General features: G+C 39.6%; 1 protein-coding gene across 4 annotated transcripts in view; it reads right to left on the bottom strand.

Annotated features, from left to right (window-relative positions):
- FILIP1 (filamin A interacting protein 1) overlaps positions 1-15,596 on the bottom strand; it is a 100,613-nt gene that overhangs the window by 30,242 nt on the left and 54,775 nt on the right. For all 4 annotated transcript variants that reach the window (XM_066315033.1, XM_066315030.1, XM_066315032.1 and 1 more), the window contains 2 exons: positions 11,402-11,575; positions 9,388-9,566 (listed from right to left, as the gene is read on the bottom strand). In XM_066315033.1, coding sequence (XP_066171130.1) covers positions 9,388-9,566; positions 11,402-11,575 — 353 coding nt within the window. The remainder of the gene's footprint in view (positions 1-9,387; positions 9,567-11,401; positions 11,576-15,596) is intronic.

Consider the following 15,596-nt stretch of genomic DNA (forward strand, 5'->3'; position numbering starts at 1 on the left):
ATTAGAGAAGAGTCTGTCCCCACTGTTCCCTCCCCAGACAACACACAGGGCCTAGACTCACCCGAGGTTTGAGCCTGCTATTTTAACCTTTTACTTCTAGTTGCTTATAACAGAATCCAAAAACTACTCCCATAAATATTTTGAACGCAGTCAATTAAAATTTTTATAAGGAAAATATAAAGAAAAGAAACAAAATCAAAAAACAACCCCACACAAACGCAAACCAAAAATACTCAACTAGTACGCCTCTAAATATGAATGTTTACAGGCATCTGATTTTTGAGCACATCTGTATTTTGACTGCCCAGATTTGCTGTTGCACATCCTTGGTAGTCCCATCGTCCTGCCTGAACCAAATATCATTCTTCACCTGAGGTTATTTGGGCCTTTTGAAATACATGTCCTTAAAAGCAAGAGCTTTGTTCTGAGGACAAGAGAGACACAGGCTGACCACAGCCATTGCACAAGAACAGGAGCTGTCAGTGCTTCCATTCAAAGAAACACTTGCACCAGTCCCTGTGCATCCCTTGCCACAAAAATGGCATGTGTGGTTTAATTTCGCTCCTCAGTCTGAAATAATTCTAGTTTGCACTGCCGCTTTTCAAAATCATGTCCTGATTGTAGCTTGTTGAGTACACGCATAGCAAAAAAAAAAAAAAAAAAAAGGCAGGGAAAACTCAGGTTCCGAGATGGAGAGCAAGCAAGGAGAAACTGGGCTAGTTTCATTCAGTAAGTGGGAATTGGAAGGTGCTGTGCTTGCCTTTGTCTTCAATTTACTTTCTTCCATATCTGTATTGCCCTCTGAATAATTGGAGGGCTTATGCAATCTAGCCCTGTTGTTCTCTAATCAGGTATTCAGTCATTAGCTGTTGATTTCCACTGAGCATCCTTACTTACAAATCACTATTATATTTCAAAATCTTCCAGTGACATAAGTGCAAATGATGCTTCATGCACAAGGAGGCAAAATCTTACAGCCAATAGGCAATACTGACCAAAAATAATTCAATGTGTAATTTGTAATGTGTAATTTGGCTGCGGAAATTATGTAAAAAATTATAGTCCTTAAAACTATTGCTATTATTATTGCTGTTGCTATTATTATCATTATTGTTATTATTACTATTAGGGGGGTTTTATAATTGTTGTTAATGTTATTACTATTGTTATTACGATTACTATGATGAACCAAAATGCATATATAAGTTTTATAAAAATACTATTTTGCAGGAAATATGTATTGCTGACAAGTTAATTTTCTAGAGAGCAGACTCCCAGCAGAAGCTGTAATTCCACCCAAGAAACTGCTGTACGTAACACATTTATATATGCATGTATAGACTTCTACAGGTACAAGCATATGCACATTTCAGAATTCCTGTTCTGATTCTATTAATCCCATTAATCAAGAAGAGCTCTACTGACTTCAAAGGAGTTGCAACACTGCCAGCTTTGTGCTCATAAAATCCAGCATCAGGATTAATTATTTCCTAAGACCTGAAGAAGATGGATGTAGAAAGCCTGTGTGTGCTAATGGTGGGCACAAGGCAGTGGTGATTGCCACTGAAAGCAAGCTGGACTGACAGCACTTGTTCTGTCAGGTGAGGACATGAGGCAGAAACCAGGACAGTCTCCTTTATTGCAGGATTTGCCCTGCCCACATCACATGGGCTGTCCTCTCACTGGGACAGATACCACTCTGCCCCTGCTGGGGCTGGAAACCACGCTTGTGTCCCAGGCAGCCATTTTCAAAATGAAAAAATGTTGAAAGCTATGCATCATTGTATAACAAGTCATCTAGGAGAAGCCTGACATTTAAATGATGAAAGAGAATGCGTCTATCCCTTTCTGGTTCCTCTGAAAATGAACTTTTTAAATGGAACTATACAGGAATTTTCATTCTATATGTACTTGTCACCAAGAAATACTTTTTCAGCTATGACATAATTGCTATCATCAGAAAAGCATTGCTGTCATTCTGCTACAATTTAGCCTCATTTTTGCTCATTTCTTTATCTTTCCTCATTAGGCATTACATATTCAGCTACGGTACTATTAATCATTCCCTAACATAAGCTACTGCATGTCAAAGCTGAGTGAGTAACTGATTCTTCAGTTTCAGAACTAAACCAAAAATTTAAAAAATATATTTTAAAAAGCTTAATCTTTTTCTCTCATTCAAGTGAAAAGAGTGTTTCATGTGGATTTCAGTGAAACATTTGTTTCAGATCAGTGATTTAATTTCCATTTTTGTCATTTTAAGAAAAGCAGGGGATAGAAAGTACTGTATCTTGGCCCACTTCACAAAACCAACAAGTGAAAAGTCCTCCCTTTTTCAGAAGACCAAGTGATCTGCCTGGACTAGTGAATTCCTCTTGTCTGGGAAATTTGAATACTCAGACACTGACCTACAAGATTTTCACCTCTTTGGTGAAAAGAACCCAAAAATATGTAAGTGACTTGTAAAAATAGAACAATTTTTCCCAGGAAGATTGAGAACAGACACCCCAAGGAAGCAGTGATGTGACCAGGAGGGCCTCCTCTGAGAGGTGGATTCAGGTCCCAACAAGTTGACAGAAGGATTAAAAGTCTGTCACGGTCCAGGTGAGTGGCATAATCACAGGGTTATTTGATATGCTTTTTTGACTAGCTGGTCTTTTGAATTAGGTCACCAGATTTTCTTTGTTGACATTAATAATAGTCTTGCACCCAAAATGGTATGTCTTAATGAGTTTTTAAATAGTTGAAATACTTACTCTGGCAACACAATGTTATAACCAGGCACCTACTCAGGTACCTTACAAATATGTGGTGAATTATACATTTTGCATTTGTCTGCCCTCACATTTGCAAAGGCCTTGGCAAATTTCACAAGAGTGCTTTGCCTGGATATTTGCATCCCTAGGATTTTTTATTTTTGCTTTAAGATCTCTTCACATACAAGCCTTAAAAAGAAATGAAAACTGAAATGATGCAAATATATGATTCATTATTTCTAATCTCCAATGCTGCTGGAGATACTTCAGGAATGAGAAGAGATGCATGACTTAGCACCCTTTTGGGGAAAGAAGATGGAAAAAGCATTACATCTGTTTAGGGTTAGGAAAGCTTCCATATAGGCTCGCTGATTCAGAATAACCCCTCTAGTCAGATGATGTCTTGGGGTTCTTCATGCAACTTATGGAAGTTATCAGACCATGCAGAACAGGTCTTGGATATTAGTAGGGCATTAGGGCAGTAGGTCATATACTTTGCTAATTAGACTGTACATCTCTGCACAGGTAAACTTTCATCTAGACATAAAGCAAATATCCAACATTCAAGCTTGAGTGCCTATTATCATATATTTATACTTGTAAATAAGTGGTATCTATTTGAATTTTTTAGAAATCAACTGAAACCTGGCATTTCAGCTGCAACCTGTTTCTAATCTTTCTGAATGAGGAAGCAATTTTCCCTACATGACCCTGATTCAATACTTGTTTTCGTTGCAATAAAAAATGACAACTTAAAAAGATGGCCTCAGCAGAGCTGTGAACTGATATTTATTTCAGTAGTATAATAATTCTGAAACATGCCAAAGTCCACTTATTGTTAGAATTGTTACCTATTGCACCCTGGACAGAGTTTGAGTTCGTGAGTAGATTTTGAATGAAGAAATTTTTTCCCCCTGTCTGACCCTGAGAGCATTTGAATTGATGATTTTAGCAAGCAAACTTGCTAGGAATAATGAAGTACATATAATTTTGTATAATAATTCTCTCTCAAGGGCTGTGGAGCTGATGCCTACTTAGAAAAAAATTAGGAAAAGTAGCTGAAACAACACATGATGCCATTTTATATAATCCCAGAACTGACTGAAAGACTGGACAGTTTTGAGGACTATCCAAGTGTAAAGAGATGGATTTGGATTAGTCCCAGCTCACGTTGTGTAAGACTTGCAATACTTTCATATTGTTTCTCCACAGTCAGATGTAACTGTTTGTTCTCTCATATTCAAATTACCTTTGGAACAATTTTGTTGGAAGTTGGGACCAGATTCATTAGTTAGAACATAAACTTTGCTGCCTTGCAGTCAGCTAGAGCTGTAAAACAGGACCTGCAAAATGGATGACCTTCAGATTTACTTAACTGTGCAGAAATTGTATTTGTCATTGCCAGGTTTTTGAATTAATTCCTTTTATAGACTACCCCAGAATTTCTGATCTGTGACCATGTGAATATATTACATTGACAGAAAATAACCAGCTTTTCCAAATCATACCAATAGCATGTCAGCCTGAAAAGAACAAAAATGCACTGCTGCCCGTGTCTTCTACATTATAATATTAAAAGTTTAGAGATGTACTTACTGAAAAGCAGACAGAGTGACTCAGTGTTCTTGTAAGGCCGGTAATGTGCAGTAAGATGAGGAACTGCTGTAGGCAATGGTGAAGTCCCACTGGGACAGCTTTGCCTTTTTTTTTTTGGTTACAGTTTGGAAGCCAGGACACAGAAACAATCACCATATGAGAAAAATAGCCAGAGTACAAATATGCCTTAAAACTCAAAACTTCTTTTGGGAAAAAAAAAAAAAAAAAGATAGCAAAAATATTTCTGTAAAGTAACTTAATTTCCGGACTTTAGAGGAATCACCAACAGATTACAGTTACAGGCCAAAATCTGTGTTTTATGTTTGGATCTTATACCTCACCCCAGTATTTCTGTATGGGTCTGTTCTTACCACAGAATTTGGCTTTATGGTGGTAAGTCACAGAAATTTATTAGTCCTGAATACTTCATTTTTTTGTCTTGATTATTCTCCAAAGAAGTAATTGACTGATGGATACTCTGCCCTGCTGTCTTCCTGCCAGCTCCTTTATTTTACAGTCTCCATAAAAATCGAGGGAAAACACAAACTGGAAAGGCAACACACACAAAATCTCCAATCTATATCACACTCCAGCCTTTACACTTGCTTGGGTCCATGAAATTCAGGGAAACAAAAAGGCAAGCACTTCCCAATGAAAGGCTTGGTGCTGCCGTCTCGTGGGAAAAGGGAGAAGGAAAGCTTTGGCAATAAAAGCAGAAATGTAAAAAGGGGAAAAAAGGGAGTTTGAAAACTTGTTAACAACAACACTCCCATTTTTGTTTCAAGAGGGCTGTGTGCTTTATTGCTCACAGATCAGTTTCCTTTGCAGGTGATGTGGGCCCAGAATTACATCACCAGCAGAGCAGCCAAGAGCATCTCGGTGCCAGCATGACTGAAGTCGAGAGGAATGTATTATCACAGACCTCCGAGGGCCTTGCCAGTGCATTCCTTGCTGGGGGTGCTGTGATGGGGGAGGCAAAGAGGAGACAATTCTACATGAAAATTGAAAGGGAACTTTGTGGAGGAAAGAGCTGGGGTCACAGTCTTGCTGTCTCCTCTAGGCAGATCTAATTATGGCCATGTACTTCAAAAAGAGGGTTTAACTAAAACCAGATTTAGCAGGGCAATGCTTAGGAAGTACAGACTGAATCCTCAGCCTTGCCTTTGAGGAAAACGTGAAATGCTTCAGTGCACCGAGAACACTTGCAGTGATTGTAAAGAATTATTTGAAGCACTGAGGAAAGCAAGAACCAATATTAAATCCTCATCACTTCAGTGAAGTCTTGCAATAAAACATATCTATCCTTTAGCACAGACAGCACTGAGATACTGGGTGGATATTTCCTGATCACTGTGTGGTGGGGTGACAGAGTCTCAGCAGTCTCAGGGATCATGCTGGAAATGATCAAATTACTCACCAAGCAGTCACACAGATCCCCCATAACAGAGCTCCAACAAAGCCTTTCTGCCACATCACACCCTCTGTTCAGCAACCCACATCTCATCCATATAAAAGACATTCCCTCCTCCTCACGTTTTTGCAGGCTTTCCGGCTATTTCTTGTCTCTGTCCTGGATGGCAGGACTGGCTCAGTGGTCCTCACTTCAAACCTCTTTCTGAGCCATTAAAATCAACAGGAGCTTTCCAGTGCTTTTAATAGGAGAAAAATGTGCTGTCAAACCAACAGGATTAAAAGAAGGGCACAAGAAAAAAGTTTTTCAGAGATTAGCACCTCTAAAAATGTCAGCATTTTAAACTTCATCTCCCAGGTCAATCAAAATGTCAAAGAAATGCTGATATTAGAGAGATCTCTACCCTTTTCCTTCAGAAAAAAAAAAAAAAAAAGCCTTGCTGATCAAATGAAAAGTTTATATCTGGTAAACTAAAGATTTCCCCCCAGTGCTGCCCCCAGTTCCCTAAAAGAGAAGGCAAGAGGGCTGGGACTAGGCAGCACAGAGAACAGCCAAGTACCATTTCATGTTAAGCCTGATTTACACAAGAATTTTTGGGGTTGTGAAGTACCAATAGCTGGTTTAGCTGTGCCTAGCTCAGCCCAAAGTCATTCCACCAGCTCCCTCCCCAAAGCACTGTTGAAGTTCATGATGGTTCCTGTGCTGAGAAGACTAATTTTATCCCTGAGGCTGCAAGTGCAAGCCACAGCATCAATGCAGTTCTGACCACACCCTTCATTCTCCACCTCTCAGACCAGAGATTCCTACACCACCATCCATCATCCAAGACTTTGAGGGGGCCTGGGGGCCTTCAGCTCTTCTCCATATTCCTCAGCCTCCCGAGGAGGCCCCAAGAAGATGTCTGCTTCTGCATTCCCCAGAACTGGAGATACCCAAGGACAACTTGATGTTAGAGGAACACTAGATGAGGTGGATAAGCATTGAAAAGGGAAATTTCATTGCATAGAAAAATAGAAAATACTGTCCACAACTTTCAAACATCATTAGATATTGTTATAGCATACTATAGGGAAATTTGCAAAACACTTCAGCCACAACATCTGTAAAGCACCTTCCACTAAAAGTACCAGATTTCTTTCGTCTCCACCTGACAAATGGTCATCACTACTCTTTTCCTGTAACATGCCAACTTTTCCCACAATCCTTCTTCAGGTCAGCTGCACTTGATCTTGCAGAGACAACACCAACAGTGAGGCCCTTCAGCCTTCTTCATCTACCCCCACACCCCCACCTCTCTACATTTTTAATATCCCAGCACAATTTTCTCTTTTTTATACTTTTCATGCGTCATTATTTTTGAGAAATCATGTTTTTCTGTTACTTCCTTCCTATATGAGGCTGACCTAATAATTAGTCACCATAGGAACTGTTTGCTTTCATATCATGTTGTTGTAGATGGATTAGAGATAATGTATGAAAGCCCATTTTAAAAAGATTCCAAAGTAAATACATTAAGAGAGTGTTAGACATACATTAGAACTAAGACGTATTTTTTTCTTAAATAATTCCCTTTTTGCTTTGTTCAAACTTTCAAAGACAGCAAAAGCAGACGTGGCCTGTGAAAGTTGATGTAGACAACAATAGTTAGGAAAAATTGATAAAATACTGTGAGGAAAGAAATTACTGAAATTACTTAGATCCAGTATAGACATTTTTACTTCTCTCATTGTAGCAGACTGCTGTGAGATGGCCATCCTGCAGCACTGTTCTTCCTCTGGCTCACCCTGTCTCATTAACATTATAACTGTGAGTGCAGCAGAGTGGCTGACGGGCAAAGTTCAACTCTGTGTCCCTTTTTGTTTTCATGGAGACTACAAGTCTGTTCAGCTCTTAATAAAATAACCCTCAAAGTACCACAGTAAAATGAATTACATCTATAGTGGTGCTTATAAAACAAGAATGCCTATGCAGAACCTTAAAAGATGCCTTTGGGCAGGTCAGTTCTCTGTCCCAATATGCAGATTGGGTATGAGTTTCTTGTATGCTTTTATCTGTTACAACTCAATTTTTCCACTTCAAACTCTTTCTTTTTGACAAAATCTGTTGCCATTTTGGGGCTTTCCTAAGAAGCAATCCTATCACCACAGATATGGGACATGATATCTTAACAGTGGTAAGACAAAAAGCTCTTTAATCATTTCATTAAAGGAAGTCAATTCAATCCAGGTCATAATAATAGACTATGTAGTGGCCTTCACAAATTGAGAGGGGATAATAAGAAGGCAACAATGGTCAAATTAATAGGAATATTAAAATGTAAAGACAAATGTAAATGATATTTTAATACCACTTTTGTAGCATTTTAGTGGCTGCATGTCCACACATATGTATTCAGCATAGAGACAAAAATGTCTTCTATGAAAATCAGATGTGAAGTTGCTCCTTTCATAAAAATACAACATCTTTTATTTCTTAAAACATATTTATTTTTACATTTTTCATTTTCTACTGTGAGAATCAATTTGCTAAGATGCAGAAGCATTTTTGTTCTTTGAAGTTTGCCAATTAACCCTGGAAAGTAAAGACAGAACAAAACCATAACGCATTAAACCAGGAAATGTGGTCACTGTAGCTCATGTGCCACCTACTCAAAGTTGGCGCTGAACTGAGTTCAGGAAATACACTAAACAGTTTCGCTCCTGGCTTTTTGCAAATGTCTGCCACAAGCCTGTGGTTTCCTCAAAAGCCTTTCTCCTTTGAACTTGCCTTAAGTATTTTTCTTAGAGCTTTTCTAAAATAATAATAAAAAAAATAAACACAACATGGATTGATTTCAAGCAGTTTGGTATAAGCACAAAAATTTCACATTGAAAAACTGAGGCTGTTACTGATTGCTCAGTCTTTAGCTAAGGTAGGTGATCTTTCTTTTCCTAGATACACAGAGAACAAATTACTCACCCAACAAGCAGGATAAACACACAAAATAAAAAAAAATAAAAAAAAATAAAAAGAAAAGAAAAGAAATGTGGGGTGTATGAGACTGTGAGATAAACACTGCAGATAGACCACCACAGGCTGGGCACAATTTGTAAAGCATGATAATATTTTCTTCCAGGGGAACAGATAACTAGCCTGAGGCACGTATCTTCAAAATATGAAAAAGAATGCAAATAGTTTGTGACTTTGCAAGCCTAAATGCAAAGGGCATGGCAGATGCCTACCACTTATGTTCCAGTATCCTGATGTGTGTTGTGGTTTTCCTTACCCTGCCCTCCTGCTGTGACAACAGTGCTCTGTCCTTCACAAAACTTAGCGCTTAGCTAAGCAAGCCAGTCCCAAACTTAGCCAACATAAATAACATCTGATCAAAAGCTACCTGGAGGTGAACCCAAAATGGGCATGACTAATTCAAAACAAATTTGTTTCTTAATTCAAGCTCACACTAGAGGAACATTCAGTGGGATTCCTCCAGCTTCAGACTTGCACAGTAATGTACTTACAAATGACATGAATGGACCGACACTTACAGATGTTTTACACATAAGTTTAGTGTCATTTAAACCCAGAAAATACCAGGCCATGTCACTGCTGAAGAGACAAGCACTGGGGTAGTCTTTTACTCACCTCTCCCGCTCCTGTTCCAAGAGGTTGGTAAAGTCATCGCTCTTGTTCATGTAATCTGTGTGTTTATGTTTCTCATTTTCTAGCTCGTAAACGGTGCGACGATGGCACTTTTCTGCCAACAGCAGCTGTTCCAGCATGCGCCGATACGTCTCTTTCTGCTTTTCTTCAAGTCTGTCCAGCTGGATTGTAGGGAAGGAGAACAGACTCTTTTAAAGGTCTCCTTGCTTACTTCATCTGATTTATTAACCAACAATGTTGTGTTTGGTAAATGCAAGTCCTGTAATTTTACGTCTTGGGTTTTACATAAAGCAGTGACTAGAAATAAGAATAACTGCCCCGTGAAAGTAATGATTTATTTGGATGACATATTAGCAATAAACATTTGCACAGTTTTCAGATACACAAAGGACGGAACTTCACTTAGCTTTAGGGTAACAAATAATATTGTTGGAGTGCCATATTTCCCCTGTGGTGAGGTGCTGTACACACTCTAAGGGAAAAAGCTGTAGCTCAGAACTCTGAGCCTGGGAGCCTGAATTCACACACCTGTATGGGGACTAGACACTTGTATGTGGAGCATAAAGTGTAATCTGATGGCTGAAATTTGAGTTATGCATCTTTAACACACGTGTAAGTCCGCTGAGATAAAAGATTCAAATTATTTTGATTCTGACCAGATTCAGTTTTACATCAACAAATGCAATTAATTATGAGCCTTAGGAGTTTCCCCTCTGCCTGTTTTGTGACATAAATGCTCATTATTTATTCAAAACCCATTACCCTTTTTTGTCTTCTGCATTTTTTTATTAATTTAATATGCCAGTTATCAAACAAACATTAAAAAACATCTCACATCTCACCTTCCTCCGCCCTGTCTGCTGCTGTTTCACAGGGTATGTCAGCAAACTAAGGGAAATAAGAGAGCAGGAGGACCAGGGCAATTTGCTCTCCAAAAGCTGACCATACCAGTCAAAATGAAAACATAATTGCATTTTATAAAACAGCCAGGTTGGGTTCAGCTTTTTAGAGTAGATCTTTTGCACTTAATTTTTCTATTTTATTTCAATGTAAGCCTTGTAAATCTGCACATGATGAAAGTTTTACACTGAAGTCCCTGTCAAACTATCAGCTTCTTTGAAAAAAAAGCCTTGCTAAACTTTTAATCTTGTTTAAGAGTATTTTATGCATGCTCCCACATACTAAGGTTTGATTTCTTTATTTACTATCATCCCCAAAAATCCAGATGCTTCAGTGAGGATACACAGTACAAAGATATCCCGTGGTAGACACAACTCCTGGTGAACAAATTAAATGTTCTAATTGGATGAACTATGAAGATTTGGACAGGTACTACAGTATGTTATATTGTATGTTGTTGCATGCTCCTTCCCCATGACCTGTTCTGTTATGAAATTATGAACAGGAGCAGTGGCTGTTTATTTTGGCATTCACTCTGGTCTCAGACATTCTCAGGTCTACTCTAATTCTCAGGTCTATTTGACATTCACTTATTGCTTAAATTTTAAAGCGAGGAGTCCTATAAGTCTCCTTTAGGGGCTGAACTGACTTTGCAGTCCCTAGAGTTTAAGTGACGTAAAATGAATATGGATTTATGATCCTATAAATATGGTTAAAGTCAATCTCCAAAGGTCATCTTTTCTGAACTACCCTCATGACAGGGTTCTACTATGCCAAAAAAATCAAAGAGTAGTTACCAGTGCTGCAAGCCTATAATTGAAAGGAATTTAAAAACTAGAAATTTAACATCCCAAGATTTTGGTCTTGCTTAACAGCACCAGCCCTAGGAAGCATACAACCTCTTTATGGTTTGTGTTCAAATCCAGTGACTTCACTTACAAATTATTCTGCATATGAGTAAACAAGATTTTGTTTTCAGCGTACAAATTCTATGTTATCCCCTTGCATGCCTTGCATACATCCAAATTATATGGATAATATACTGGTTAGGCTTCCCCCTGCACAGACATAATGTTGTCAATCAAGAAGCTGTTACCTCTGAGATTGGTTTTTCATAGACATCTTCCCCTATAGACTTTTCTTGGGCAAGGATGGCATCCCTGTGTAGCACTCGAAGCACATTCTCTGGAGTTGCAGACCCATAATGAGCTTCTAAAACTTCAGGTTTGGTTTTCTCTGTCTTCAGCATGTGGATCACATCTTCTCTTGCCTGTAATATTACAAATCACTACCATGAGTCAACCTATTAACCAACAGGGAACGTGGAGAAAATAGGGGCATTTCATATGTACAGACTGCATACACAAAAATAAAATAAATTAGAAAAATGACAGACTGTCAATGCAAATATAAAAGTTTTGGGAGATACCAGATTAAACATGATCTGTTCAATACAAATATTGCACTTTAAGGGATGAATTATTCTGTTCCTGCATGACATTACATTTGAATGCTATGAATTTTTATCTGAGTTGCAACTATAGCCAGGGAACATCATTATTCTTCATATACTGGATCTTAGTTGTTGTCCATGCTGTTCGTCAAGGGGATAAGGAAATTAGTAGAACAAGCAGCACAAGTCACCTGTACTAATATTTCTCAGACAGCTACTTCCTAGTCACTCCCTAACTGAATTTGTAACTAAATACTCTTTTCAAGTAACTTTTAAAATTAATTTTTCTAGGGTGTTTTTTTTTTTTTCTTTAAACAAAATCCTAGATATGTCGCAGGCCCCAGCTAATGAGACATGGGAAGTCAGAGCAAATTCTCCCAGCAGTGGAGGCTGGCTGTGCTGCTGGAGCTGGGACCAGGGGTGCACCTGTAGCCAAGGGCAGCCTGGAGCTCCCTGCCCCAGGAGGAAGCCCCGAGTTTCAGGCAGCCTGGGTAAACATCTGGGCATGACAAGACAGCTCTGCAAGGCCACCTGGCTATGAATAAGGAACATTTTAAGGCTGTGCTGTGGACAAAAACTTAAGCCAGGGCTCTGTTTCTAATGGCACTTACCAGCACCTGTTAAGCCATCTGTAAAATGGGGGCAGGGCACCTGCTTGTCTTTCAAGGCATGTTTATGAGGCCATAGTCCAGGGAGGGACTGTAAAACCTACTGGTTTTTGGTGGGCAAAGGAGAGCTCCTGGATTTCCCTAGGGAACATCTTTCCCATAAGTGCAAATGGATGGAGGAGCAGAAGAGCAGGCAATTTTTCTCTTGTGTGCCTTTCTGACAACCCATGTGAGCTTGGAAACAAATTAAGCACTAATTCAGACATTTTAGGAAAAAATCCTTTACAAATCCTGCCCCTATGTAAGCAATGACTATTTTAAGATTTATGAACTGACCAACTCTCCGTGCTTTTCCATGCTGTTCATAACAGCATTCAGTTCATCCCTGTATCAAATCTTAAATCTTTATCCAGAACCATAGAGGCACACAGCTCAACAAAACCACTTGATTTTAAAATGACGAAGAAAATACTTTTAGGAAATGGCAAAGACCCATATTTTTTTTTTTTTCCATTTAAAACAGTCTAACATGAAAATAAATAATGAACTTTCGGCAAAGATCATGCCATCTAGTTAAAAACTAGCCCAATTACACTGTATAACATTTTGTAACTTTAAGTAAAATCTTTGCACTTGTCTGCAAGATACAAAATGTAAATTGGAATGGTATTCATGTTATTTCAAAATGAGACTGGGAAAGGTTCATCACTCATGGATGTTACAACTAAGTGAATTATGTCAGCTAGTCGCAAAAAAAGGCAGAAGAGCATATACACCTCACTACATCACATTCTGAGACTGTGTCGCTCTCAGTACATGAAAAATTTTGTTTTAGGCAAGTTCTAGACAGGTTTGTGAATGTATTACTTCTGTCTGTCCCTGTAAAACTAACAGTTATCTTAGTGTCTTCATCACCATGCAGCCAGTGCTTCTATATTGAAGTTAAAGCCTTTAAACGGTCCAATAGCATGGGAGTATGGAGGGATTTCTGAATACCCAGATTTTACGATGCCCTTTTAGGAAGAGGCAGTTTTGAGGCCATACCTTCATCCTGTCCCAATGGACTAATTTGGTCTGTGTGCCTCCCAGCAGGGCCCTGTGCCACAGGCCTGCTCAGGGAGAGCACTGTGCCAAGGGAGCACGAACACAGAGGGATGGGCATGAGGGGGCAGCCCCCTTCTACCCTGTGCACCAAGGGACGCAGCCAATCATGTTGAAATGTCTTTTTGTTTTGATTCTGAGCACACAAAGCTTTGGGCCCCACACAGCCCATTCCTCAGGGACAAGCACACCTCAGACCCTAAGCTATTTGGGAGGGGAGGAGGATGAGTTCATTCTCTGATAGTTTAGCTGTTGGGCCCTGGATGGCATAATTAAACACTGACAGAGTTGGGCAGAGCAGACAGAGTCAGCTCGGGATAGGGGATTTAACACTGTGAATAGGCAGAGCATAAAGCTGGACTCCTGTCCTTGCAATGGTTATTTGATACAGAAATAGCTGCTCTGCCCAGCAGTGCCCTGGCCCCTATTCAGTTGTGCACTGCCTGACTTTCCTTCGGGCTTCATTAGTCTGTCATCACTCACATTTAAAATGGAGCAGCTTTAGCACAAGGGAGTAGGAACAAGAGTCCCTGAAACAGCTAAGAATGTCCCTGCTAACTAAGAAGAGCTTCTAGATGCTGCAGGTTTGGGTTCCCCAAAAGCCACAGGGAGCCAAGCCAGGGGAGTGGATGCTGAATTGAGGAACTGACACCCCAGGAAGGAAAATAGGTGCCCAAGCTCAATTGAGAACTTTGAAGAAAAAAACCATTCATTGCTTCATCTTTAAAGGGAAGCAGTGACACACCTAGCTCCAAGGGAACAGGGAGGACAGTCAGCACTGAACTCCCCTTGCTGCAGCCCATGGGGAGGGTACCTAGTCCAGAATCAGGCTGGGTGGCACCAGCCCCAGGGGCACAGTCAGCTGCCCTCTCCTGTACCCCTTCTTGGGTGCCTTGCACTCTGCTGACCCTCTGGATTTGGATGGTGTTAATGTAGCAAGCTGCCTTTTGCCTTTTCTGGGCTCAGACATTTCTTCTATCTTTTCGAGGGTATTGGTTAATTCACCAAGTACTTTGTTTCAGTTGTGAAAACAGTTTGTGAAAAACAAAGGACAAACAGACAGGTTTCCAGGGAGCATTGGACCAAAAAGGGAACCTAATGCTAATAATAAACTGGAGACAAATTTGCTTTTATTTGGTCAGAAACAATTTCCATCATAGGGAGATTCTGAATGGCAGCTAATCTAGGTCAGAGAGACATCCAGGCAATGTCTTAACCTTCTATCAGCCCCAGGGTTTGTGAATTCCAGTTAGTCTCTCTGAAACTCCTCAGGATAATATAGAGGGAAGGAGCTGAATGAGCATGCCTGTGTATCTCATGATTTCACATTTCTCCAAATGACCAGCTTTCCCCTGAAACAACTAGAAAGGAGGTCAGATAGACATGTTTTCTTCGCATGTATGCAGGAAACAGACCATTTTCAGAAAACAAATCAGAATAATCCTGCAGAGGAACGCTGGGTCTACTTCAAAATTCACACCTGTGAAGAGGCATGAGAGGCTCAAAGTGGGGGGCCCTAGCTAGGAAGAGGGGGCTTTGCTGGCAAGCTGTTTCTACTGCTGGTGCCTCCCTTGCCCCAAAGCACAATGCTGTTTTGCATAAATCGTAAACTAGGAGACAAACACAAGGGAGATATTTCAAACTGCAAGTAAACTTGCATATAAATCCCAGAAAACAGTTTTTTAGCTGTTTTGGTAGAAGGAACATGATGTTTGGCATAGGAAAATCATCTCTCAAGTCCGGTTTTTGTTTTGTTTTGTTGGTGCTGTGATGAGAAAGAGCATCCAGGCTGGAGAAGACCACATATTGCAACAGCTTGTAACACAATGAAACTTATTTGCAGAAGTCCAGAAGACTGCAATTAGTCTGAGAAGCTCTTTAAAGTCAAAATACAGAATTTTAAAAATTTACTTTTTATTGGTTTTCATTACTTCAGTTGTCCTACAGAAAGCTCTGAGCTACCTTTCTACCTATACTGTTAAGATTGTGAGTTCTTGAAAACAAAGAGACTTTTGCATTAATAAAGTGTCCCAAATACTTGATTCTCTAAGCAGTAGGAGCAATAAAGACAGATTAAAGATGTACTTATTTAACTCTTTCAGTTTCTCCTGCTCAGAACTATGTCTGAG

Source organism: Sylvia atricapilla, chromosome 3 (genome assembly GCF_009819655.1).
Source record: "Sylvia atricapilla isolate bSylAtr1 chromosome 3, bSylAtr1.pri, whole genome shotgun sequence".
NCBI classification, from domain to species: Eukaryota; Metazoa; Chordata; class Aves; order Passeriformes; family Sylviidae; genus Sylvia; species Sylvia atricapilla.